The sequence below is a fragment of the Balaenoptera ricei genome, chromosome 6 (genome assembly GCF_028023285.1).
Source record: "Balaenoptera ricei isolate mBalRic1 chromosome 6, mBalRic1.hap2, whole genome shotgun sequence".
Classification (NCBI taxonomy): domain Eukaryota; kingdom Metazoa; phylum Chordata; class Mammalia; order Artiodactyla; family Balaenopteridae; genus Balaenoptera; species Balaenoptera ricei.
Genome location: NC_082644.1, coordinates 110,017,695 through 110,045,073, shown reverse-complemented (window position 1 = coordinate 110,045,073; position 27,379 = coordinate 110,017,695). Strand labels below are relative to the sequence as shown.

Genomic DNA, 27,379 nt, shown 5'->3' with positions numbered 1-27,379 from the left:
GCTCATTATCCCAGAAAGCCACAGCTGGAAGGGGACTCAGATCCAAAAGACTGTATTACAAGGGTGAATAATGCCCAGAGACCTTTCCCAAGGTCACACAGCAAGGTTAATCAAAGACCCCGGACTCCAGTTCCCTGCCCTGCTTAGCCTCATAGCTTGCTTACTGACCTCCTTCTTGGAGCGAAGGGACAAGGGTGGCTCCTCGCCCAGCCCTGGATGAAGGGAGACGAGTCTTTTCTCCTGTCCCTTCATGGGCAGGTCCCAGGACATGATTTCTGGAGGCAGCTGCAGCCCTGAACTCAGGAAGAGGGACAGACTGGCCTTCAAGTCAGAAAATCTTGTTCTAGACCCAAGTCGACCTTTAGTGAGGGGCAGTGGGCAAATCACGTCCCTTCTTTCAGTAAAACAGGGTTCTCGATGCTCACTGCCGTGGACCCCACTGACAGCCCAGTGGCTGAGAGCTGGGAGCCAGAGGCAAACAAATGGGGCTCAAATGCAGCTCCATAGACCCTTGGCGGTGAGATGGTAGGCAAGGTCCCTCGCCTCTCTGTGAACTGGGTGGGGGCTGCAGTGAGGATTAAGTAGGACAGACAAAGCCATGGATCCCCTCCCCTTCCACACCCCCAGGGCCTGACTTTATCCACCTTCTCCAGGAGGCCCTGACTACATACTCCAGCCCTGCTGATCAACCCCTCAGGCCAGCTGAAGTCCTCTCACACTGCTTGTGCTCAAATCTTAGTTCAGATAAGCCGTGGGAAAATTACTGGACCTCTCTGAGCCTCAGTGTCCCTATCTGTAAAATGGGTTAAGGATGATACCTTCTCTATAGGGTTGTGGGAAGGATTAAATGAGGTAAGCTATCCCCAGTAAAACAGTAAATACTAAGCAACTAAACACAGTAGTTGCCAGGTTTATTATTATTATTACCAAGGTTGGCTCTGATACAGCCACCAATATTTGCCCTGAGGAGGTATGTGACCACCACAGGTGGGAGTCTGTCTGGGCTCTCTGAGGAACTTGAAAGCAACGTGGCAGTGGGGACAGGGCTGGTGTCATGCCTAGTGAATGAATGAATGTGCTTGCAAAAATTATCCTGGAGCCACAGAAAATCACTCGGTTTGGTAGTTTTGAACTCTTTTAAACAAGCACTTCTCTTCTAAAGCAACCTCACAGAGACTCCAGAGGTTCAAAGTGCTCGGGCGGGTGGAGCTGCACAGGTGGAGGCCTCCGCTTTCATTCACTGGCGCAGGGTCTGATGTCTAAAGCTCAGCAAGGCGCCTGCACAGTCCGCGGGGACCAAGCCTGCCCCCTCCCCAGATGGCGCGCTGTGTCTCTGCTAACACAGCCCCATTCCCCTGCGCTTCTCAGGCAGCTGTGCCACTGTGCTTAGGTCAACTAAGGCCCCAGGGACTTTTGCACGAGGCTGCTGCCTGGTGTCACCACCCCCAGTCCTTTGGTGACAGGGTGTGGACAGCCCTTGTAGCCTCTGCCCACCTCGGTGACAGCTCACTCTGCCCATGCAGATGTCCTCCCTCCCAGCTAATCCATGTCAATGGTCCAAGCCCCTTGGGCTTCCATCCATGTCAATGACCAAAGTGCAAGAAAAGTCCCGAGCGGAGGACAGAGGCCCATGGGGTCTCTGGCTTGCAGGACCCGAGTTGTCGGCCGCTCCCCCATCCCTATTCTCTGCCCCCACGCTGACCCCGGCCACAGTGCTGCTTCTCCAGGAAGTGCTGGGAAGCTTTCTCAAAGGCCTTTCAGAATTCCAGACTCGTGATTTCTCCATTCACCGTTTCAATCCATTCCATGTGATGATGATGATGATAAATTACCAATTTCCGGGCTCCTGCTCTGCCAGGTCGCTCTGCCCGGGGCACTCACGGAACACATCCGGAGCCCGAGCAGAGGGGATGCCTAGGAGGGCCCGATGCCTCATATCAGGAATCCTCGTGAGGACATATGCTTCAGAAGGATGTTTGGGGTTTTCAAGTGGGGAAACAGAGCCTCAGAGAATTTAAGCTACTTGCTGAGAGTGGCGGAGCTGTTAGGTGGTAGAGCTGGGATTGTAACCAGGAGAGTTGTAGCCTCTCCTGAGCAGGCGGGGCAGGGATCCTCTTACACATGCACACATGCCCCCCCCCCCCCGCCACACACACAGAGCCGTGCGCGCGCGTACACACACACACACGTGTCAAAGGCCAGGATGGAAGTGACTGCTCAGCCCCTCTTCCCCATGCCCCAGGTACCATGCTGGGCGGGGGGGAGAGAAGAAAGAAGGGAAGGTGGGCTTCTCCCTGAGTGCAGGGCTGTCACCTGGGGCTCACAGGTGAGGACCTGGTGGCTCAGGGAGGGGAGACTTGCCCAGTCCCATCCTCACGTGTGCATCACTCCCCATCCAGGAGGCAGCATTTGGGGGGCAATGGGTTTGTATTCCAGCAACACCACTTGGGCACCTGGGAGTCACGTGTCACCACTGGTCTCACCTGAGTGTAAAGCACTCAGCACCATGCATGGCACATAGTAGGTGCTCTACCAGCCCCCGACTCCATCATCTATTTTGTCCTGCATCCTCAATTCTGCCTTCATCACCTTCTCCCTTTTAACAAACCGACTCTGGGTCACTGCAGACGGGTGGGTGGGCCTGACCTGCGACAGTGCTCAGGATGAAGGTAGAGCCCCATGGCCCTCCCTCGGCCCCGGACCAGCTTCTCCTTTGTGGCCGTTTCTAAGGCCTGCATCCAAACAGATATCCTTCAAAGAAGGAGGCTCTTGTAACAGGCATGTCTCTCAATTTCTTTCTGAGGCTCTGTGCAAATGCCAAAAGCACACCTAAATAAACAGGAAAGGCAGGGGAAGATCCCATCCAGATATCACCACCTCTCTCAGCCCCAGGAGAGGAGATCTGCCGGGCTCAGAGGCTGGCAGGCAGACCTGACACCTTGGCAGGCTGGTAGGGACACCTCACTCTACCCTGGCAGAGGCTCCAGGAAGGGGCTGGGGGTGGTGAGGACTCCTATGTTATTCTAAGATAGCAGCGTGAGAGCTGGGAGTGCCCAGAGCCGGCAGCCAGGCCAATGCCCACATGATACAGATAAGACACCCGAGGCCCAGAGGGCAGGGGGACTTTCCCAGAGTCACTGAGCAGGGCAGTGGCAGACCCATGGCAGAACCTAGGTCCCCTTTCTCCTTGCCCAGTGCTCTTTGCAATGCCAGAATGCTTCCAGAACCTCCCAGGCTCCCCATGTTTCCTCTTTCCAGGCCTCAGTCTTCCCATCTGTACTCCGAGGGCCTGAGTTGGGTGATCACCAAGCTCCTTTCCAGTGCTGGTATTTGATGATTCTCTAAAGCTAGAGCAGCTGCCTTTCACAGCTGGGCTCTCCCACGTTTGGCACTAACAGTACCAGCAATTTCTGTGGCTTTGCTTGAATCCTTCAGATGCACAATTCCTCCTGCCCTCTTCCCCTTTCCTGGGGCTCTACCCTCAGCAAGCTGCCAGGCCTCTCTGGCCTCCTCCCCTGGGAGCTATGCACCACCAAAGAGGGTCCCAGTTGGGGAATAACTCAGTAACGGTGGAATGTCAGACACTGTGACAGGTGAAAGGTGGGAGGAATATTAAGCCAGGATCAAGTTGGTGCCTTCCCAGTGGCCACCTACTGACAGGCCACCGTAAGCCCACAGAACCCTCACTAAGCCCATGCCGGCGCTCCTTTGAACATAAGACCTCCACACTCCACCTTACCCAGAGAAGGTAGCCAGACTACTCAGATCACACAAAGAGAACCAATTCACTGGCCATGAGGACCGGGAAGGGGCTGGAGCCTGACACTCAAGGATCACTCTTGCATTAAAATATTGCCCGGATAGCTACACCCAAACATGTTCACATGGAGAAGTACCCAGGGAGAGAAACACACCCAGGTTCAAGGACATGGATGGTGCACATGTCGGGGAGGGACATGGCCACAAAGAAATGCAGGTAGAAACATAACAGGTCTCCCTAGCACCACCAGATACACACACCTAAACACACAGATGCACACTGACCAGCGCACACACAAATACACACATACACAGCCATGAAACGCACAGATAAACATACAAATATACTGAGACAGGCTCACAAATTTACACATATATTCAACTGTCATCAGGTACTCACAGAGTTACGCTGACACCCAGGCCAAACACACCGGCCCACACGCGCTCACGTTCACAGCCATGGCAGGAAGGGAGAGGGGCCGGGTAAGCTCAAAGAGCCACAAGCCCACATCTTGGGCCGGAGGGGAGAAAAGGGCTCCATGTTGCTGCCGCCCCAATTTCGCCTGCTCTGCAGGCAGGGCCTCACTTTGTGCCAATCTCTGAGGACGACCTACTTGCTTCTCTCACACCCTGAAAACTGTCTTCACAGCTCCCTAAATGTGTGGTTTCTGGGTGCCTTGAGGCCTGGCAGGTTGCTCTGCAGGGCCTCACCCCTACCCAGAGCTGGAGACCCCTGCCCCAAACATCTCTCCTTCTGCCCATCACCACACCTGAAACACCACCATTTGACACACCTCTTTAGGTCCTAGGATTACCTTGACGTCTAGGAATCCCTGGGTAAAATGCAAATACCTTTCCTCCCCCTCCCCCAAGAGGCAAGGTAGTAGAGGGTTCCACCACTTAATGACTGTGGGCCTTAGGCCAGTGCCCTAACTGTCCGAGCCTGTTTCCTCTTCTATAGAATGGGGACTATAGTAGCTACCTCACAGACTGTTGTAACGAGTCAGTGAGATCATGCATGGAAAGAACTTAGCCCATTTCCCGGCACACAGTAAAAATATTAGCTACTATCATCATCACCGTCATTGTCATTGTTTTTATTGCTCAGACTTTGCTCGGTCACCAGGGGACAGCCCAGCAATTAGCCAGAAGGAAACAGAAGGCAGCAACTTAGAGAAGCAACTTCTAGGACCCAAAGCTCCTGTGATGGAGAAGGGGGCTGGTCAATGGCTCACTCAGGGCGTGTTTCCTGAGCCTCGCCATGTGCTGAGCCCCAAGAAGCGTTAGCTCTCTGCCTTCAGGGGTCCCATGGTCCAGCTGGAGAGGCGGCCCAGGCTGTTCCGAGGCACCTGTGGGAGCCTCCTCGCTGCTTTGACTGTCCCCAACCCTGTCACCCTGTTCATTCTCTGAGAGCATCCAGAGGGACCCTTGGAAAAACAGATGAGACCCCGCCATGGACCAGCTCCACCCCTGGGCTCCTGGGATGAAGGTCTAGCTCCTTGGTGAGGCCTAAGGCCTCTCATGATCTCCCTCCTGGGCTCCAGCCCCAGTGGCTTCAGCGGCACTTTTGGAACTGCCAGCTCCTCCTGCCACGGGGCCTTGGCCCAGGCTATTGCCACTGCCTAGAACAGAGTCCCCCTTTGCCTGGCGGGCCCTGCACACCCTTCAGTCTCTCTTCAGTCTTCTCCTCAGGGGCCTCCCAGATGCCCTCGGATTGGGCCATATCTCCCTGCAGACCTGTCACAGTCATAGTTGTACATGCATTTGTTTCATGCCTTCCTCCCCTACAGGACTGTGGGGGCCATTGCGGCTTGGGTCCCCAGTGCTGGACACCTGGCAGGCATTCCGTACATACTTCCTAAATGAATAAACAAATAAAAAAGAAAAAGGAGAAAGGCAGAGAATGTGCTCTGGGAGGCCTTTTAAGGGATTCCACTTGGGGTCAATCTGGGTGGACTTGCTGGAGGAGGCAGCTTTTGAAGGCATAATAGAAACACTGAAGGTGAGGCAGCAGGTGGGCTTACTGAGATCATGCGGGGCAGGGCAGCCGTATAGGGATATTCCAGGCAGAATCACAGCACAGGCAAAGATTGTAGAGGTAGGACAGCAGCGGGTCTGGCTGACCTGGAGGGCCCCAGAGTGATCACAGGTCCCTCCGACCTCCAAGTTACACACCCGAGCCCAGGCTCATGACATGGGACATACAACCCCCTCCCCAAAGCAGAGGACACCCAGGTCAAGGGGGCCCATTAGAAACCCTGAGAGTCTAGAGGAGGGAGGAGGTGGGGGCACGCAGTTGGGAAGCAGGTGGGGGTGTGAAGGTGGGAGGGGGAAATGAGGACAACAGAGAGACCCTCCTGGTACCTGCCAGTGCCCAGGACTGAGTGGCATCAGTTAACAGAAATCAGACACTCATTCCTAAGGTCTCGAGCAGGGATGTGATAACCCAGAGCAGCCAGGGAGTGACTCACTCCCATAAATCCTCTGGCTGGCCAACGCTTGCCTTAGCCTCGTAAGCCCACCCCAGAGGTCAGGATGGGCACACACACTTCATCAGCTCTTTAAGCCCTCAGCCAGTCCTGACCTCGGGGCAGGGAGTCCAGCACGAGGGCCACATGGCTGGGGGAAAACCAACCCCATCAGGGAGCCACACCCCTGCAGCAGGCTCTCTACTGTCTCCTTCTGCCTCCCTCCAGGCCCTGTCACTGAGGCCCCGGCACCAGGCCAGTCTTCCCAGGGTGACTCACTGCTTAGCCCCCATCAGAACAACCCAGTCCTGTGCTCTGTGCACTCTGTGTGAATGAACGCTCTCAACAGAGGCTGCCTGGCAGAAGTGGCAAGAAAACCATGCGTACACTCAAGAAATCTGGGTTCAAAACCTAGCTCTGCTATTAACGATAATGAGAACTATTCCAATGCGTTAATAAGAGCAAGCCAGATGTATTTATTAAGCTCCGTCTAAGCTTCAGGCACTGTATTAGAGCTTTACATGACTTACCTTGTTTAATTCTCAGAACCCAATGTGCAGATGAGAAAACGGAGGTTCAGAGACATTAAGCTACTTGCACAAGGCCACACAGCCAGGAAGTGGCAGAGCTGGGTTCAACCCAGGTGGTCTGCACCAGAGCCCAAGACCTTCCATAATTCCATTACTGCACTATGAGGCTGTGAGCAAGCACCTTAGCCTCTCTGTGACTCAGTTTCCCCATCCGTACAATGAGAGGATTGGTCTAGATGATCTCTAACTCCCTTTCTAGCTTGGGCATGCCATCCTTCCCTTCCCTGGTGACCCATTTGCCGGTAACAACAAGGGGACCTTCTGGAGACAACAGCTTGCCTGAAGGAAGGGTGCTAATGGTGGGACTTCAGGCCCTGTGCTGGGCCACAGGGAGCTTCTGCTGGGTCAGACTGCGCCACCCTGCCGTCCCAGGCACTTAGCTGGCCGGGGATAGCCCCAGAGCATCAAGGCAGGGAAGAGGAGCTATCCCACTTCTCCCTGGACCAGGAGGCACCAGGGAACACCAGGACCCCAGGGTGCTCCAGCCCCAGAGACCAGTGAACACTAGCGGGAGGGAGAGGGGAGAGGTGGGTGGCAGCCCCATAAATCCATCTGAGTGAGCAGTGCTTTTAAAAGCCCTTTTCACTGCAGGATACAAAACGCACCGTTTGGGGAGAGGATTTTATAGGCTATTTCTCCTCCTGGGTTGATTTACCGTCTGCAGGCCAGGCTCACCTGGGCGTCCTGCCCCTGAGGGATCATGGGGTGGAGGCAAGGTCAATTTCAAGGCAAGACAGCGGTGGTCTGGGTGACTTGTGCTGACCTCCCCCCACGCGGGTGGCCACTCCGCCTCAGAGGTGCAGTGGGCTCTCAGGAGCAAGGAGGTGGAAACTCACCCCCCTCTCCTCACCCCGCCCTCACTCACTGGATGTATTCACTCCCTGCGTCTCTCACATACCTTCACCCCACAAACCGCTCGGGTGCCTGCGACAGGTGAGGCCCTGCCCCAATGCCTGGGGCTCAGAGAAATCAGAAACAGTCACTGCCCTTGAGAACGTCACCACGTCCGGTGGACGGTTAAGTCACAGCGTCTATGTTCTGGAGCCTGGGGAGGGGAAGACTGCAGGAGTCCGTGGCGGAGCACAGGGGAGGGAAGGAGCTCTCGAGGAACGGAAATGGGGAGGAAGTGTGGGCAGAAGGACCAGCCCATACGGATGCTGGGACAGGCCTGGGGGCCTCGATGCCAGCTGGGGAGCTGGATTCCACTCCCTGGCAGCCATCGAAGGCACTGGAGCGGGGCAGTAACAATCATGGCTCATTTTAGATGTTCTTTAAGCAATTCCATGGGAAAAGTTACTCATCCCCATGCAGGGCCTTGTGTCGGAAACAGATGCCATTGCTGCCGCCTCCAAAGAGGGCCTCCTGGCATTGGAAACAATTCCCACCCAAAGATTCAGATATAATTATGTCTGCGATCCAACCCAAATGCCACTGGATGTGATAGAGGCAATCACTGCATTTTCATATGGGGGTGGGGTGGGAGCAAAGGCATCTGAGCCCTGCCCCCCACACCCAGTTTCCTGGGTCCCCTAGGGGAGGGGAAGGCCTACAGGGGCCACACAGGGTGGGGTGGGAAGAGGGGAGCAGTTCCCTCCCACCAGGCAGCTTCTGACTTGTGAGGGCCAGGCCAGCTGAAGGCAGGGGCAGAACAAGATGAGGCTGAGTGCCAGCTCTGTCCCCGATTGGCTGTGTGGCCTGGAACAACGCACCTCCCCTCTCAGGCCCTCAGTGTTCTCATCTATAAAATGGAAAGAATAACAACACTGGCCGGCAGAGACTGAGCTGCGTGTTGTGGGCCAGGCTCTGTGAGACCTTCACCATCTAGGCTCTCGAGCTGAGTGAGCTTCAGCAAGTTCTTCACTCTCCGTCTGCCTTGGTTTTGTCACTTTAAACAAAGTGGGATTTGTGTTATCTGCCTCATGGTATCATGAGATGATACCCAGTGAGGGCTCAGGAGAGGACCTGACCCAGTGGACCGTGTAAAACAGGTTTTATGACTGCCCCACCCCTGCCTCCTTGTGCCCTCATGCAGACAGCAAGGAGCTGGCAGAGCCTGGATTCGAACCCAGGTCGGCCAGACTTCATCAGAGGACAACCGTGATGGAGGGTCTATTGGTCCAGCCTGGTGACCACGGTGCAGAGACAGTGCCAGCCTGCACACTGGCCCCCTCAACCCCCTTCCTCCTGCTGGAAGGCTGCCTCGGCTCCAGATCTTGCCCCCCTCCGTGTCCCTGATGACGGTCCCCTTTCAGAGGTCCCCCAGCTCCCTGGTCAACCCAGCCCAGGCAGCTCAGCCAACAGTGCCAGGCCCAGCTGCCTACAGGCGCTCCTGATTTGAGCTGTTCCCTCTACCCGGCAGTGGGCTCTGCAGCCTGTTTAGCTGGACCCCCATGGCCCCAGGGTCGGGGTGGGGGGCACACAAACCCCTGGGATTTCCACTCTCCTCTGGGAGCTGCCGCCCAGGCAGTCACTTGCTGCCCTCTGCTGCCCCCAACTGGGCAGAAACCGCCCTGCGCGGACACCTCCAACCTCCATCTGTACTCACCACCTGGGAACTTGGTCTCTGGTCTCTTAGGGACCCCTTCACCCCCTCTAGACCTTCTGGTATCAGAGCCTGGTGTCAGAGCCGAGCCCTAGAAGCTCTGTCAGGGGCAATGTCATTTGGGGCAGCACATGGAGGGGTGCGGTAGGGAGGACCCGAGGCTCTGGGGAAAGGGTGGGGTAGGGTGAGCCCCGCCCACCAGAAAGAGGGGCAGGGCATGAACACTGGCTGAATGCCAGGCACTGAGCCCTCACAGCTGCCCTGTGAGCAAGGAACTCCTGTGCCCATTTACAGATAGGAAAAAGAGAGGCTCAGAGTTGGGGACCTTGCCTGAGGGATCCCACAGAGGGGAGCCATGGGGCTAAGATTCAAATCCTGCCCCATCCCAGGTAGACCTATGAGAAGAGCCAGTACTGTATCCCCAGGACCCAGGGAGGTGTGAAGAGAGGGAGAAAGACCCCCAAACAGTATCCCACCTGCCAGTCACAGAGCCTGACATTCCACGGTGACTCAAACTTCCAACTGATAAGGTTCCTTTCGTGCAAGGAACCTATAACACAGGGACCGGGGAGTCAGCCACTGACACCTTAGTGGGGACTAGTTTATCCAACTCCTTGCCGCCCAACAGGCTCGAGTGCAGGGCCTCACAGGGGTGTCCTAGAGGTACCTCCGGAGGACACTGGGGGCAGAAACGGGTGGTTGAGGGTGCAGAGGCTGTCCTTGCTCCCCCCTCCATCCTCCCACCCAAGCTGCTCGAGCCAAGCTGGCACCTCCCGAAATGAGGCAGGAGATTCCAGGGCTCCTTGAATTGGTTCCTCCCTCCACCCCTGCCCTCACGGACACCTACAAGGACATTCTAAGCTCAGACGTTGAGGGCGGGGACGGGGTCCCGACAACCTGCTTGAGAAAAGCAGTTTGCTTGCTCCCCGTCCCTCATCCCCCACCCTGGTCCTGGTCTCTGCCCACGTAAGGAGCTCCCGACTCTCCCAGCCCGGTCAGGTATGCTGCTCTGAAGGACACACCGCACTCCAGGCCTGTGCCGGCCAGCGCCGGCCAGCGCCGGCCCACCCTCGCCTCCCTCTCCGGGGACTCCACACTCCTGTTAATTCAGCCTCCGATCCCGTTTGCTCTATGTGCTGCCATGGGTCTCCTGTCCCTCATGCTGTTTCCCATCTCCTGGCCTTCGCAGGGGCTGTCCTGGCTGCCTGTCCTTTCCCCTTACCTGCCTGGAAATGACTTTGTCAAACCCCAGCTAAACCCGCCGTGTTTTTGCAGGTAGAACCTACGTTTTAATCCTATTTGTGTCAGTGCCCCACACAGGCCCTGAAACACAGCTGGTGCTGATTAAAAATGTACTAAAAGAAAGAAGAAAGGAAGGCAGAGAAGCGAGGGAGGAAAGTAAGTTAGTTCACACCCACAACAGGACTCGTAGACCAGAGCTTGACTTCCATCTCTGCCGCTCACGGGCTGGGGGACCCCGGGCCAGTTCCTTCTCCCTGAGCCTTGCTCTCCTAATCTGTAAAACTAAGCTGATGAAACCACCTTCATGTTTATTAATGGGGCAGGCAGCCCCCCAACCCTACCAAATACCACAGCCTGCCCTCAGTCCCAGACCTCGGATGCTGGCCTGGTCTCAATTCAGGAGGCGCCAGATAGCCCCTGGCCCCGTGCTCCCGCCCTGCAGACCGTTCTGGCCAGCCCTGGCCACCCTGGGCTGTCGGTGACAATGTTCCCATCTCCTACTTTCCTGCTGCGGGAAAGGGGGCCTCTCCCCACAGAAGGCAGACACAGACCAAATGGACACAGACCGAAATGATAGTAATTTGCCTTTTGGGTTTAAACAGTTTAATAGCAATTAGGCTCCATGAAAGGCAGGGGAGGAGGAGGGCTGAGGGTACGGGGCCTGCTCTCCCCACCAACCCTCTCATCGGCAGAACAATGGCCAGACACTGGGTTGGGAGACCCCAGCGCAGGAGGCTCGACAGAGCAAGGGACATCGGCCTCACAGGCAAATTCCTGGTACTACGAGGCGGAAACTGGGGCATCCAATCTGGGGTCCAGCGGGGCACCCAATCTGGGGTCCAGCACTCCTGCCTGCCAGTCTGCCACACTGCGTGGTTGACATCTCTCCACCAGTCTGTGGGCCACAGACATAGATGTGTCCCATGTAAATGTGCATTTGGGATGGGCAGTAGAAGCCTGGAGTGGTAGAGGGAGGCCCAGCAGGTATTCCAGGCAAACCTACCTTCTCTGGGCCTCAGTTTCCCCATCTGTGCAGTGACAGAGCAGGCTCATGTGATCTGGAAGCCTGACCAGCTTTTCTGTCTACCATCCCCATGCCCAACAGGAGTCACCTTAGCCGACAAGGGCTACTAATGGGGGCAGAGAGGCAGACCAGGAGGTGGCAGTGTGCTGATGAGACATCAGGGGCCTCTATGGGTAGTTGGACCCACACATGTCCATTCCCTTCAGCCCCCTCCTCCCAGGAAGCATGATGGGGGCGGGGAGAAGGACTCAGCTGCAGGGAAATGAGGCAGGAGGGAGCAAGGCATAAGGAGCACAGGACAGCAATGGAGAGACCTGGGCTCAATTCCAGGCCCTGCTCCAGATATGCTGTGTGACCTTGGGAAAGGACCCTGCCCTCTCTGAGCCTCAGTCCCTCCTCTGGAGAAGGAAGGTTTGGAGCAGTTAATTTCCAACAGCCTTTCCACCGTGGTGTTGAGGCGGTCACCCACAGTCCTGCATGTTTGTGGTCATGTACCTGTTTATGTGTATGTGAGAGAGAAAGAAAGACAGCTGAAATGTGGGGAGGGTTTGGGGAAGCCACAGGAGCAGGAAGAGGGGCGAGCAGCTGGGGAAACCTAAGGTCCACATCCCAGAGATCTCCTGCCCACTCCACTCTCACTCATCATTCCCTGACTCCTGTGTCCTGTAGGGGAAAGTCCAAGGCCTCACCCACTCACTTTTCTGTCTAGGCCCCTCTCCGTCATGTCTTCAACTCATTCAACATCATATCTAATCACACAGGGCCGCTGGCTTGTTCCTATTTTGTTAGATCCCACTCTAACTGGAATACTCTTCTCCCTTTGTTCCTGACAAACTCCTACACATCCCTCAAAGCCCAGCCCCAAAGATCCTCCTCTAGGAATTTTTCCCTATCCTCGCCAGTGAGAGGTAACTAACTGTCTCTTGTTCTGGGTTCTCATAGCACCCCAGGCACACCTCCGTCACAGCTTCAGGACCACCTAGGGTGCACACAATTGAGCATCCAGTAAAAGTGGGTGATTGAAAGGAACTGAGACCCGCTTCTAGAAGCATCTGCAATCAACTGGTACGGAGTTTATCTGCAGCTTCCGCCAGCTCCCTGGGCCTTCCCCTCCTTGACACTTCTCCTTCTCCAACTCGCAAAAAATAGCCCTGAGACCTAATTTCAGCTAAACCTTCAAACACAACTCTTCACTTTCAACTTCCCGAGGAAGAATCAATTGGCTGTCAAGTTTCCCAGAGCCTCTGCCACCTCCCACACCCAGGCCCTGACAGCTCTCCTCAAGGTCGATGGGAGGGGCCGGGGGCAGAGGAAGGAGGGAGGAAGGAGGGAGGAAGCCCACACCAGGGGAGGTTGGGTCTGGGGAGGGCGGCGGGCTGAGGGGACCGGTGACAGTCACCATCTCCTTAACTCCCAAATCAGACTGAATTCCTCGAACATGGGGTGGCAGGTGAGAGGGGGCAGCCTGCTGCTGCTAAGGGTCCCTGGGCTTCAAGAAGAGGGATGGGTCCATGCAGAGCCCCTGGACCCAGCCTGACAGTCTGTGCAGATCCAGTCCCCCAGCTCGCTGCCTGCCTGCCTCCCCTACCTCTGACCCTCTCTCACTTCCAGGATTCCCTGCTGGCTGCAGAGAAGACAGACATGGGTTCGAATCTCAGCCTCGCCATCTCTTTGGAGCCCAAGAGCTGAAGGCCAGAGATGGGCGGGAGGTCCATTTAGTCGCCTGCTCCCAGCTCCTTCCCCATCCTGCCCTCATCCAGGGGCCCCCACGGCTCTCAGGGTGCGCCCGCTAGGCCTGCTAGCACCCAGTGGCCCTGGGAAACCACTCCCCCACCCCCCAACTCCACCTGTAGGTAGAAGGAAGTTGTGCCAGCTAAGCAAAAGGTTCCATATCTTGCCCGGGTCACAAAGCTGCCATGAGGCTCAGCCCCATGTCTGTGGACTTTATGGCTCATTCCCTTAGATACCGCATCAAAGTGTTTAAGCGCCTACTGTATGCTCAAAACTCGAAGTCACTCCCCCCCTTTTACAGAAGGGTAAACTGAGGCTCTCCCAGGGTCCCATGGTCTCCAAGAGGCAGAGGGTGGGAGCAGCACTGAGCCCGATGCCCTGTGGGATGACTGCGGTCCCAGGCTGACTCACAAAAGGGGTAAGGGCCGCATGTGAGGGTGCAAACAGCCCAGACTCAGAAGCCCTCCCAGCTGAGTGGCGACCTGGTCAAGTCTGGCCCCTCCTGGGCCTCAGTCTGCGTGAAGGAGGTGGATAGAGTGAGTCCTACAGACCCCGACGTGGATTCTCCATTAAACTACATCATTGCCAAGGGGCACCGCTGTGAGAGGCGGTGACATCTCGTCACCCTGGTTTGAAATGGCGGCAAAGACGACAGTTATTCAAGTACATCCTGTGACATCTCCCCTGCCTCCTCCAGGCAAAACCATGTTCCCTGGGTTCCTTCAGGGGGCTACACAGAGCAGCAGTCAGCGAGCGCAAGAGGATCTGGCTTGTGGGAGCACACGGGGGCAAGTGCAAGTTCAGGCTGCAGGGGAGAGGGTGTGCTTCTGGTCCTGCCCAGGGTCCGCGTCAAGCCTGTCCCTAAGGCCCAGGTCAGGCGCACCTCTGACCTTCCCCCAAGCACCCGGTCCTCTGCCCTCCACCCCAACCCTCCCCAGATCTTTACTGTCCTGGAGCCAAAAGAGGAAATGCAATTCGGATGATAATGCTGGATTTCATGGGGTAAGCATCTACCATGGGTCAGACCTGGGCTGGTGCGCACACACAAAGGTTCACCAAGTCCTTCAAGGAAGGTCAGTCATTCCCTGCCCTTTACTGATGAGTACACATGGCTCAGACAAGTTGAGTGACTAACGAGGTCACACAGGTCATGCAAGAGCCAGGATTTGAACCCAGATCCCCACCTCTGAGCTCCCTAGTCCCCCCCCCAGCTCTGAGCACCAGCCCAGGATAGAAACTCGACTCACGCCCCTTTCCTTAACTGCTGCACACAGAAAAGTACAAGGTGCCGAGCAAAACGACACAAAAAATAAATGTCCGGCCATCATAGTATCCATGCCAGGCTCTGTCACTCAAGAGCTGTGTGACACCAGGCAAACAACTTCACCTCTCTGAGCCTCAGTTCCCTCATCTGTGACTGGTAGACACTAATGGTACCTCCCTCGGGGTTGCTGCGAGAAGTGGGTAAAATGACGGCTGAACACACTTTCCATCCCGCAGACCCTAATCTCACAGGACTGTGAGTCGGGGGCCTGGCGGCTCAGAAGGCTGGCTCTGGCTCTGGCTCTGAGCCACAGGTGGTTTCCATACCAGGAAACATAGTGAAGATGACACTACAGAAAAAAAGCCAAGCCTAGCTGGCAATTAAAGAACTGCAAATTATAGCAACCTCGAGGTGTGATGATACACCTATTAGAGCAGCAAAAGAAAGGGAAGCGGGTAAAAAGTGATGCTGAGGGGGTTCTGGGAGGGAATGGGGGAAGGGTCCCCCTCCTCTGGTTCCAGTCGAGCCAGAGGGGTGCAGCACGCTCCTGCGCTAGGGTCAGGGAGACCTGAGTCCAAAGCTTGGCTCCACCATTATGAGCACTTGGAGCTCGGGTGAGGGACTCCACCTCTCTGGGCCTCAGTTTTCTCATCTGTAAAATGGGGTGATAAAAGTATCAGCTTCAGGGTTGTCTCAAGGTTTAAAAGAGATCGAATAGGTAAGACCGTGAACATAGTACAGGGGGCTACATTATGATTAGTCAGCGTTCCCTAAGGCATCCTGAAGGCTCAGCCCTGGTGCCTGTGGCCCTGGGGGTCCAGGAAGGGCAGGACTTGGCCTCTGCGCCAGCTGATTCGATCAGGGTCTCTCAGGTGCCAGCCTCCTGATCCTCCCCACAGATGGAGACCATCTCCCAAGGGCCCTGGTCTCACCCAGGGAGGTGACCAGGAATCCTTCCTCAGCACAGGTGTCCTTCTCCTCCTCACTGCCTGGAGGCTGATCTGACCCAGAGCCTAGGGCTCAGAACTACCTCTTTTATGAGCTTGTTAAAAATGCAGATATCCAGGCTCTGCCCCTGGCCCACTGCACTGAAATCTTGAGGGGGCCCAAGGATCTATTTTGAGAGCATTTTTATGACACACAGAAAGCAGGAGAATCAGTGGCCCTGGGGAAAGCCCCGTCCCCTTAGCTGAGGACTTACCATTTTAATCATTTTTAAGTGTACAACTCCGTGGTATTATGTACATTTACAAAGTTGTGCAACTATCAGAGGCGCCACCTGACCCGGACCTGGCCCATCTTCCCAGCCTCACCTCCTACCCTGACCTCCAGACCCCTCATCTCCAGTCCCACCAAGCATTTCACCATTCCACAAACACATCAATTTCTAGTGTGCTTCCATGCCTGCCTCCATGTTTTTGCAACTGCTGTTCCCCCTACCTGGAACTCCCTCTCTCACTGTCGCTGCCTGCCCAATTTCTAAGGAACCCTTCAAGACCCAGCTCAAAGGTGTTTCCAGGGAACACCTTTCCCAGCCCACTCTCACCTCACCTGGAACCCCCATAGCACACTGTATAGCAACAGCCAGGCCTGTGCCCTCTCTGTTCCCTCCATCAAAACCTTCTTTCCCCTGATCCCCAGAGGGCTAGCTCCTCATCCCTTGGACTTCAGCTCAACTATCACTTCCCAACCACACCACCTCAAGGAAGCTCTCCTGGTTTTCCCTATCAGTCTACTTTTCTCCTTCACAGCACATAGCTCCAACACAAGAATGTCAAGCCCATAAGGTCAAGGGCTTTATCCACCTGGTACTCTCTTGGCCAGCTCCTCCCACTCAGCCCCAGTGCAAAGAATGGTACCTGGCACACAGCAGGCACGCCATAAAAAATGGTTGAATGAATGAATGGATGAACAAATGATCAAACAGCCACCTCCCCTACAAACTGTGAGCTCCCAGGGGAAGAGAACATGTCCACTTCTCCAGCAGCTGGCAGAGCATGGACAGAGGGGCACATGGTAACATGTGAATGGGGGCAGTAAAGGGACGTAAAACTGCAGGTGCGTGGAAGGATGGTGGGGACACAGGGGGACACAGAGAGTCAGATATTAAGGTTCACTGGATTCTGTTTCCATTAAGTCATTTAGGTTTGAAATAAAAGAATGTGTGCTGGTGGGACTACTAATAATCAGTAGCTAAGATACATATACTGTCCTTTGTTGATCCTAAGACATCATCAGTTGTAAGATACAGCATTATTTTATGTGCCACCAAGAAAGAGAAAACACAGCAATTAAATTATGACACACCACGGGCTGTAATATGAGAGATATTAAAATGTGGAAACAAAAAGGGTGCATTCTAAGGAAGCGTGGTGTGTGTGTGCATGCATGACGGTGCGTTTATCCGACCTAACACTAGCCCCTTTCTTCCCCGGCCAGCTCAGCTCTGGGCCCCACGGCCTGCAGAGCTGTCTGTCCTCCGTCTGGCCCCTCCCTCGCAACAAGGGGCCCCCACGTGGCCCCCCGGGATGGGGCTGAGCCACAGAGAGGGGAGCAGCTGAGCGATCGGATACCTAGAACAAGGGAGGCTGGATGTTCTCCCGGTCCGTGAGGCTCCAGGAAGGGGGGGCCGCGGGGTCGCAGAGCAGCACCCCAGGCCAGGTGGCGATGGTGACGCAGAGATAGTTACCGTGACCCGGAACGGCGTAGCGGCTGAAGGCTCCATGCTGGGGCTCTTCTCTGAGAGGCTGCCCGGCAGGCTGCGCCGGGAGCCCGGCCTTTCTTGGGGCGACTCTGTCAACAGAGGGAGAGGGAGGGTGAGCGTGGACAGTCCAGGCCACCCAGTCAGGCCCTCCTGCCGTTCCCGTCCAGCCGGGACAGCACACAACTGGTCCCCATAAAATGGTCCAACCATCGTGGATAACAGATAGCGGTTCCGCAAAAAGTTAAAGACAGAGTGGCCACGTGACCCAGCAATTCCACTCCTATGCCCCAAAGAACTGAAAACAGGGACACAGAGAAATACTTGTATGCAAATGGCAACATTATTCAAAATAGCCAAAAAAGGTAGAAGCAACCCAAGTGTCCATCAACAGATGAATGGATAAACACAGTGTGGTAGCTCCGTACAACGGAAGGTAATTCCATCATTAAAAGAATGAAAGTTCTGATACATGCTGCGATCTGGATGAACCTTGAAAACATGCTGAGTGACATAAGCCAGACACAAAAGGACAAATGTTGTATAATTCCACTTGTACAAAATACCCAGAATAGGCAAATTCATAGAGACAGAAAGGTTACCAGGGGCTGGGGACAGGGGGGGCTTGGGGAGTTATTGCTTAATTGTACAGGGTTTCTATTTGGAGTCATGGGAAAGATTTAGAAATGGACAGTGGCGATAGTTGCACAACTTTGTAAATGTACATAATACCACTGAGTTGTACACTTAAAAATGATTAAAATGGTAAACTTCATGTATATATTTCATATATATTTACCACAACTTTTCTTTAAAAAAGGTCTCCTAAAACCCGCACTTCAAGGTGCACATCTTGTGATGTGTGATAATGAGCTCCCTGTTACTGGAGGTATACAAGCAGTCCCTTCAAACACGAGACTCTATGGTTTCTAGCTTCCAATTGGAACTGTCTCTTCCTGAGGCTTTAAACTTGAGAATAGTGCAAGGGCCGGGCAGGTAACGGAGTAAAGGGTAGCAGCGGCCAGCTGCTCAGCTCCAGCTGATTATTTCAGCATAGCAATGCGGGGCTCAGTGCAGCCAAAGCTTCCCACGGTTCAGGAGGACCTGGAAATCTGGGGGGCGGGGGTTAATATGAAATATTCTGATTTTTAAATGGCGACAGCTCATTCAAAACTCTTAGCCACGGCCTGAGCACGCCCATTTAGACAGCTAGGTCAGTCCACCTGGCCGCTTTCCCCCCTGGTTCCCCGACACCGGGCTTGGCACTGGCTGCCTCTTTTCTAGTGCTTGGGCTGTGGCCCCCACAGAAGCCCCCCCTTCCTGCTCCTCCCAGCCCGACCCATCCAGCAGGCCCTGGAGGAAACCCTTGGTAACCTCCTCCGCCCCCAGCTCTCAGCCCCCTTAGGGCTCCTGTAGCAAGAGCCAGGCCAGGGTAGCCTACCTACGCTCTCATTTTGCATGCACAGTGTGTGTGCGTGTGTGTGTGTGTCCTCTGCTTGACAGAGGAGTAGCCTATCTACGCTCTCACTTTGCACAGTGTGTGTGTGTGTGTGTGTGTGTGTGTGTGTCCTCTGCTTGACGGTGGAACTCCTAATGCCCACGCCTAAGCCGGCTGCATCTCCACATCCCCAGCGCCCTGCACGGAGGCTGATGTGTGGGGGTTGCTTGGGAAAGACCTGTTGACTCAGAAGGAAGAAAAAGGACGGGAAAAAGGACGGGGCGGAGATTTCCCTGGTACCCGCGAACACACCGGGGTGCAGAGTCAGAGGCGCACGCCCAGAAAACACACACACGTGTTCGCATCCATGTAGACACTCCAATGCGTACCAGCTCGGATCCATCCCCAGATACATGTGCACGAGTGGATGTGTGGACATGTGCACACACACAGGACAGACAACGAGGAGCAGGCTTTCCCAGAAGGCAGATCGGGCTATCGGGGGGCCGTGCTACACTTTCCGGTCCATTCTCTCCGTGCAGCCGGCTTGCACAGGGGTCCTCAGAAGTGTGGAAGGACAGAGCTGAGCCCCTCATCCCACTAGGGCAGGCCAGTGCTGAGCCCTGGCTGGTGGGCAAGCAGGCAAAGCCACTTTGGGACTGGAGGCAGTGGGCCACCCGCGGGGATGGGTTCAGGCCCAGCTGCCCACCAGGCAGCCCTGGGGCCACCTCTTCTAGAAAAGCTTCCTCTTCAGCCCAGTGACTGCCATGTCTTAGGGCCTCTCTGCTTCCCTCGTGGTGCCTCCTACTTAGAACCTTCCTCACTCCGCTCCCCCTCTACGGTGTCTGCCAGTCACACACTAGGGGAGACCCACTCTTTTTTGGAGATTTCCCCAGGAAATCTCTTCCTGTGCCCCCAAGTCTGCCTTCATCTCCCCCCCCCCACCCCCAGTACCCCCTGTCACCTCCACCTGGGGGTCCTCCATAACTGTGTCCCACCCATGTGTGTGACACTGCCCTCAGCCTCCAGAATCCTCTCAGGAACTACCCCCTCTCCCTGATACACACACACACCTGGCCACAGCTTCACTGCCCCCTGCTGGGCAGGTGTGCCCTCACACCTCTAGGCAAGAGACACACAGAGGCACCTGGCAGGACACAGGGAGCCCAGCGAGGCTGCTTCTTCTCTAAGATCAAGACTGATGTTCCCACAGCCTGTACAGATCACGGCCATTGCCTGCTGGGTCTGAGCAGGAGGTGCTCAGGGGTTGCGTGGTCCAACCACCATTTTATAGATGAGGAAGCTGAGACTAGAGGAAAGGAACTTATCCACTAGCTCCTAACCCAGTAGATAGATAGCAAAGACCCTCGTGGGTGCTCCCAAAGTAGCCGTAAACTTCAATTCAGACGCCCTGGGGAGTATCTCTAACCACTTCCAGTTTGGCACTGCACAATTCAAATTGATTTTTGCTCAAATAAACTCAAAATTTAAAAAAAAAAAAAACAAAGCCCAGGCTACAGCCCACCTGCATCAGAAGGTAGAAACCCAGCACGGGGGCTGCAGGGCAGGATGGGGTAAGAGTCCACTCCTCCTCCTGCACGCCAGAGGAAGAGGAATCCAGGCACCTTTCCGGACAGCTTCCGCTTAGCCCCAGTTCCATTCTCCCTCCTGCTCCAGGGAGCCGACCCGTGTAGGCCACCAACCCAACTTCTGGGCCCTCCGGCTTCCATGGGGTTTGGCCAACGGGGAGCCCTGGCAGGAGATCAGGGGAGGGAGGAGAGTCGCCTGGGTCAGAGGCCTCTCTCCACCAAAGCTCCCGACTACCATCAGGTCTCCTGGGTTCTCGCCTCCCAGCATCCATGCTCCCCTCCCCTCCTGCCAGCCTCAGTGGACCAGCCCCAGCTGCCAGTAGCTCTGGGGTTCTGCACTCCTCTTCACGGTTCCCCACACCCGCCCACACCTCAAATCATCCTCGTGTAAGTGCCATCTGCTTCCTGCTGGACCCCCATGGATCCACCAGGCGGAATCTTGGCTGCCTGAGAAACAGGCCCCACTCACGGAGCTGGCGGGACCCCCTTTACACACGGATGGGAAGCCGTGACATGCCTGGGGATCACGCTGAACCACAGGGGCAGAGTCTGGGCCGGGTCAGGCTCTCTTCTGACCCTACACCCCAAACAGCTCCCCCCAGAAGCCAGCAGCCAACACAAGCTCCAAACACAAAGTTAGTAATAATAACCACATGGATTGCTGGGGTACGGACCAGTGTTTCTCTACCTTTTATTCGTTCCCCCTAAGGAGTCTTTTTCATTTCCTAGTTTCCCCTCAACAAAATTCTAAAACCATAGATATACAGTAAGTATCTTTTTGTCCTATATGTATATTAGGCTTTATACAGAAAAAGAGTGAGACTTTTTCACCTTCCCTTCCTAGAATCAATTTTTTTGTCCACTTAGGGGCAATACTCCCCCCATTGAGACACATTCAAATATCATCCCCACCTCACAACTTAGACAGCTGTGGGGAGCTCCATTTTCCAGATGAGTAAATTGAGGTCCTAAGAGGGAAAAGTGACTTCCTCTAAAGTTCCCCCAGGTTAAGAAGCGAGAGTATATGCTGAAACTGTTCCCCCTAAACCCACACTTAGAGGGGCTCAGAGAAGGCCGAGGATGCCTGGAGCATGGGGGAGGGGGAGGAGCACCAGGCTGGGACCAGGAGACTCGACTTAACCTTGACTCTGCTGTGTGACTCCAGGCCAGCCCCTTTCCATCCCCGGGCTCATGACTTATCATCAATCCAGTGAGTCAGGGAGTCGGAGCAGTGACTGTCTCTATTCCCCACCACCTAAAAAAAAAGGAATGGAAAAGAACCCCACTCTTTATTTTACAAAGGCAAAGAAGGCGGAAAGCTGACCCCCTGAGTTCTATCTCTGCCTCTAAAAACACAGCTGCCTTTGGCCTTTGACTTAGTAGCAAGTCTTTTCTAATTTGAGGAAGCAGACACTGGGATGCTTGGGCTCATGCCCCACACCAACCCCTAAGCAACACAACTGGTACTAGCAGGACCCCAGAGAAGTTGAGTGAGTTTGCTAACATCTTGCAGGATGAAGGTGGCATCCCCAGGGACAGACCCCAGTAAGGGCGAACCGGCCGACCTCCGAGTCTCCTCCAGACCTCGGAGCACTGGTTCAGGCATCTTCCCTCGGCTCAGACTCACTGTGTGACCTCCACGTGACCTCTCGGGCTTCCAGTCTACAAAATTAGTTCACAGGACCAGCTGATCCTGCATCCCCTTTCCAGTAGGTCAAGAGTCTCTGTTTCACCAGGCAGACCAGGCTGCCTTCCTATTCTTGGAAGCCATAGTCGGAGAAACGCATTTTAACCTTCATGTGTTTGCAAAAAAAATAAATAAAATTGGTTTCATTCAAATGCTGCTGGCTTGGTTGCCATGGATACCTCCTAATCATGAAGGATGACTGTTACTTGTTCCCATGGAAACACGGAGGCCTGAGGAACATCCTGTAATTTCAGACAAGACACCAAATTTCAGTTGTCGGGTTGCACCGCCCAGATCTTACTGCTTAAAAACAGGTCGAGGCAGCAACCTCTAATACTGGCAGCAGGAGAAAAGAAGTCAGCACTATAGAAAGAGGAGGTGCAAGGCAGGGGTGTATGTGTGTGCTGGACCTCAACAGTGATCAGGAAGATGCAAATTAAAACCACCAGATGTCATTTCACACCTTTCAGGGAGGCAAAAATGAGAAAGAACAATGACCCCAAATGTTGACAGGGATGTGGGGAAGTCTTTCTTCACTGCTGGTGGAAAGAAAAGAATTTGAGAAGAATTAGAAAAGAGCTAGTTGAAACTGACACAGACACACACACACACACACACACACACACACACACACACATACTCTTAAGACCAGAAATTCCCCTCCTACATGTCCAGTCTAGAAAAATGCTTCAGACTTGCACATGGAGATCTGCACAGAGATGTCTACTGCAGCACTGTTTGTAGTAGCAGAATGTGGGAAGCAACCTAAATGTCCACCAACAGGGGAATGGATGCCCCAGTGGACGACTCCTTGGGGCAGTCATTCGGTGGAATAGGGTAGGACTCCAGGGGGCAACGTCCACGGACCCCTACAAAGGACCCAGTTCTATAAGATCAGCATGAATCAAACTCAGAAATAAGAGGTTGAGTGAAAAAAGTATGTTGCAAAAGGAAACAGAGTGCAATCCACTTATACTTTTTTTAACAAGAATGTTCACAACAGCTTAATTTGTAATAGCCAAAAACTGGAAATAACCAAAACGTCCTTCAGTAGGTGAATGGTTAAACCGTGGTACATCCAGAGTGTGTGAGGCAGAATAATGTTCCCTCCAAAGAAGTCTACCCTAATTCCCAGAACCTGTGAAGATATTTTATATGGTAAAAGGAACTCTGCAAATGTGATTAAGGTTAAGGACTTTGAGGTGAGAGTGTATCCTGGATTTCCAGTTGGGGATAATCTTAAATGTGCAAGAGGAAAGCAAAAGGATGGCTCTGAGGGATTCAGTGATGCAAGAAGAGACAAGAGAGATTCTAAGCATGAGAGGAATGATGGAAGAATGGGGTCACGGGCCAAGAGACGTGGGTGACCTCTATTTAGAAACTGGGAACATCCCTCAGCTGACAGCCAGCAAGAAAATAGGAACCTCAGTCCTACAACCACAGGGAACTGAATTCTGCCAACAAGGAATGGGCAATGAAATGGAGTTTTCCCTAGAGCCTTCAAAAAGCAATGCAGCCTACTAATACCTTGATCTTAGTCCCTCAAGACCCACACCAGACTTCTGACCTACAGAACTGTAAGATGACAAATCTGTGTTGTTGAAGCTAAGTTTTTTTGTTTTGTTTTTGTTTTAATTTATTTATTTTTGGCTGCGTTGGGTCTTTGTTGCTGCGTGTGGGCTTTCTCTAGTTGCGGCGAGCGGGGTCTACTCTTTGTTGTGCTGCACTGGCTTCTCACTGCGGTGGCTTCTCTTGTTGCAGAGCATGGGCTCTAGGCACACAGGCTTCAGTAATTGTGGCATGCAGGCTCAGTAGTTGTGGTGCACGGGCTTAGTTGCTCCGTGGCATGTGGGATCTTCCCGGTCCAGGGATCGAACCCATGTCCCCTGCCTTGGCAGGCGAATTTTTAACCGCTGCGCCACCAGGGAAGTTTGAAGCTGTTAAGTTTTAACTTGCTATGGCAGCAATAGGAAACTAATACACACGCCATGGAATACTACTCTGCAAAGAAAAAGGAATGCACGATTGAAATACACAACCACTTGGATGGATCTCCAGGGCAACATGCTTGGTGCAAAAAGCCAATGTCAAAAGGTCACATGGTGCATGATCCCATTTATATGGCATTCTCAAAGCGGTAAAGTCATAGAGATGCAAAACCAACTGATGGTTGCCAGGAGTTAGGGATGGTGGGGGGCAGGTAGGTGGGTGTAACCATAAAAGGGCAGCACAAGAGGGAGATCTTTATGGTGATAGTCTTGTGTCTTGATTGCAGTGGTGGTTACACGAATTTACACATGTGCTGAAATGGCACAGAGTTATACACACGCATCGTACTGATGTGCACAAAAGATGAGAAAGGAAGGAGGAAAGCAGACACTGACATCCAGAAGCTGACCTGGCATTCACAGCTCTGCCATGTTATTCTCCTTTTGGACATAAACAACCTCACAGGATACTAACCTCAGACAAGGCTACCATGATAAAATGAGGCAAAACAAGTCCACTTTATCATTTTGTCTAAGCCACTGACAAAAGCCAGGTCACCGCACCACCCACAAAATACCAAAAATCTCCCCTCCTTGGCGAAAACGAGTGTCTGCTGCTTCTTTACTGATGACAGCTTTATCCTTGCGCTGCCTCTTCTCCCTGGAGATAAGATTTGAGATACCCCATCACAGAATTGCCCCCGCTTTCTGAGAGCAGCCAATCAAGAGTGAACCCCACTTCCTTAGACGTCCCCCAGATCACCCAACCAAAGCCCAAATCCTAGAATAGGTTCTCTCTACCACACTCGGAGATGTGTCCCGTGGTTCCCCACAGTGTGTGTTCTCCAGCACTGCAATAAATAATAGACCCAACTTGTTCAGCTGGAGGTGTGTTTCTGGTGGGTCTTTGGCTGGAGGACATTGTACTGGTTACATGAGATGTAACTGTCAGGGGAAACCGGGTGAAAGATGCACAGAAGCCTCTCTGTGCTGGTTTTGCAACTGCCTACATGTCTGTAAAACTTTCAGAATGAGAAGTTAACAAATAGCCTATCTGAAATACATGGAGTCATATCTGTGTGTAAACAATTGAGATTTTCCATCCCGAGAAACTCACTGCAGAAATGTATTCCTATCCAGTGTTCCCTGAGTAGAGAGAATGGCCAGCAATCTAGAGGCAAGGGGCACAGAAATATAAACACCACTGCAAAGGCTTACCATGGGCTCTTTAGACTGAAACACATTTGCTGTCTACATGATTAAACTAATATGATGCTTTACTTCCTGTTTGTATGTGTGTGCACTTACATAGAAAAATATCATAAACAGTACTCAAAAACTTGGTATCAGAGATACTCTTTGGAGAACGGGATGGGCTACAGGTGGGAACCGTACCACTTGCTGAATGAAGAATAATTCAGCCTTCCAAAAACTAATAGTAAAATTAATATAGAAATAGGTGGTATGATGATTCAGTACAAATTGTACCCTCTGAATACATCTGAATAGGAAAAAGGAAGAGAAGCAAGAGAAAAAACAAAATCAGAAAACAAAACAAATGACATTGAAATCAACAGCAGCCCAAATGACCAGTTAGAGAAAGTGGATCAGAAAAGTCCAAAAATTAGATTTAGAAACAAACTCGTGGGTGAGGGAATGAAGTTCCCCAAGCGTAAAGCTGCCAATGAACTGGTGTCCCAACTTCCCCTCCCCACCCCCGCCACTGCAGGAGTGGCTGGATGAACTGCAGGAAGAGCCAAAGGTAAGATCACCATGGCAGCAGGTCAAGGAACCTTCAGAGTGTTAGAACTTTTCAGACACGGCTGTCCAGCTGATGCCACTGTGTATCTGTGTGCGTGTGTGTGTGTGTGTGAAGCACACCTGTACTGTTCTTATCTGCTCTTAACAGTTAGCCAAATGAAGAGTGAGTTTGCCAAAATAGTGCACTGATACGTTGGTAGGTCTCCTACACACACTTTTTCCAGTTCAGACTTTGGCCACCCATCTTTGCTTTTTATTTTATTTATTTATTTTTGGCTGCGTTGGGTCTTCGTTGCTGCACGTGGGCTTTCTCTAGTTGCGGCAGGCGGGGGCTACTCTTCGTTGCAGTACGCGGGCCTCTCATTGCAGTGGCTTCTCTTGTTGCAGAGCACAGGCTCTAGTCAGGTGGGCTTCAGTAGTTGTGGCACGCGGGCTCAGTAGTTGTGGCGTGCAGGCTCAGTAGTTGCGGAGCACGGGCTTAGTTGCTCCACGGCATGCGGGATCTTGAACCAGGGCTTGAACCCGTGTCCCCTGCGTCGGCAGGCGGATTCTTTACCACTGCGCCACCAGGGAAGTCCCCCATCCATCTTTGGAAGAAGGAGGAGACGTGGTTCTTAGAGGTTATTAAACCTTACCTGCCTGTGGTAGGCGGAATAATGGCCCCCAAAGAGCCCATCCTGATCCTAGAACCCATGAATATGTTACCTTCAATGTCAAAAGGGACTTCAAAGACGTGATTAAGGATCTCGAGATGGGGAGATTATTTTAGATTACCTGGGAGGGCCCAATGTAATCACAAGAGTCCTTATAAGAGAGAGACAGGAGCATCAGAGAAGACAGGGAAGGCGATGTGGTGATGGAAGCAGAGGTGGGAGTGAGGTGGGGCCATGGGTCAAGGCAGCTTCTAGAAGCTGCAAGAGGCAAGGAAACTGATTCTCCCCTAGAGCCCCCAGGGAGATTGCAGTCCTGCCGACACCTTGGTTGTAACCCAGAGAAACTGATTTCAGACTTCTGACCCTGAGAACTATACGATAAGAAGTCTGTGTGTTCTAAGACACTAAATTTGCAGTAGTTTGTTCCAGTAGCAATAGGAAGCCAATACACCCACTGATCAAGGTTCAACTTATTCTAGTAAAAATGGAGGGGCAGTGACATCACACCATTGGCTGATCCAGGACTGTGGACTCTCAAGGTCCCTTTTCCAAATCGATGGCTGCCTTAAAAGGAGAAAAGCTTCCTTTTGGAAACATAATATTCATGACCCTATATAATGTAAACTTCTTTCTTTCTCCACAATGCACTTGTTATCAATCAACATATGTAAAAGAGTTTGAAAACCACGGAAGTATATGGTACCTTTCTCGGTTATTTTATAATGTAGTTTAGAGATGTTTTCAAATCTGTACATAGAGAATATTTATCTTTTGATAGTCACTCCGCACACTGTGTATTTATCCTTAGTATAGATACTAAATACATTACTAAAACTTCTTTAGGGTATATAAGCTCCAACAACAGCACTCCATGATTATCAAACCCTAAATATTCAGGTATAGAATTAAATTCACTCTATTTGTCATTTCATTCAGAAAATA

The 27,379-nt window shown here is 53.1% G+C and overlaps 1 protein-coding gene across 10 annotated transcripts in view; it reads right to left on the bottom strand.

Moving 5' to 3' along the window:
- Positions 1–27,379, bottom strand: part of DAB2IP (DAB2 interacting protein) — a 193,688-nt gene that overhangs the window by 85,827 nt on the left and 80,482 nt on the right. For 9 of the 10 annotated variants that reach the window (XM_059925527.1, XM_059925524.1, XM_059925533.1 and 6 more), the window contains one exon: positions 17,310–17,413. The exons of the other annotated variant lie outside the window; for it this stretch is intronic. In XM_059925527.1, the coding sequence (XP_059781510.1) occupies positions 17,310–17,413 (104 nt within the window). The remainder of the gene's footprint in view (positions 1–17,309; positions 17,414–27,379) is intronic. 10 annotated transcript variants of the gene reach the window in all.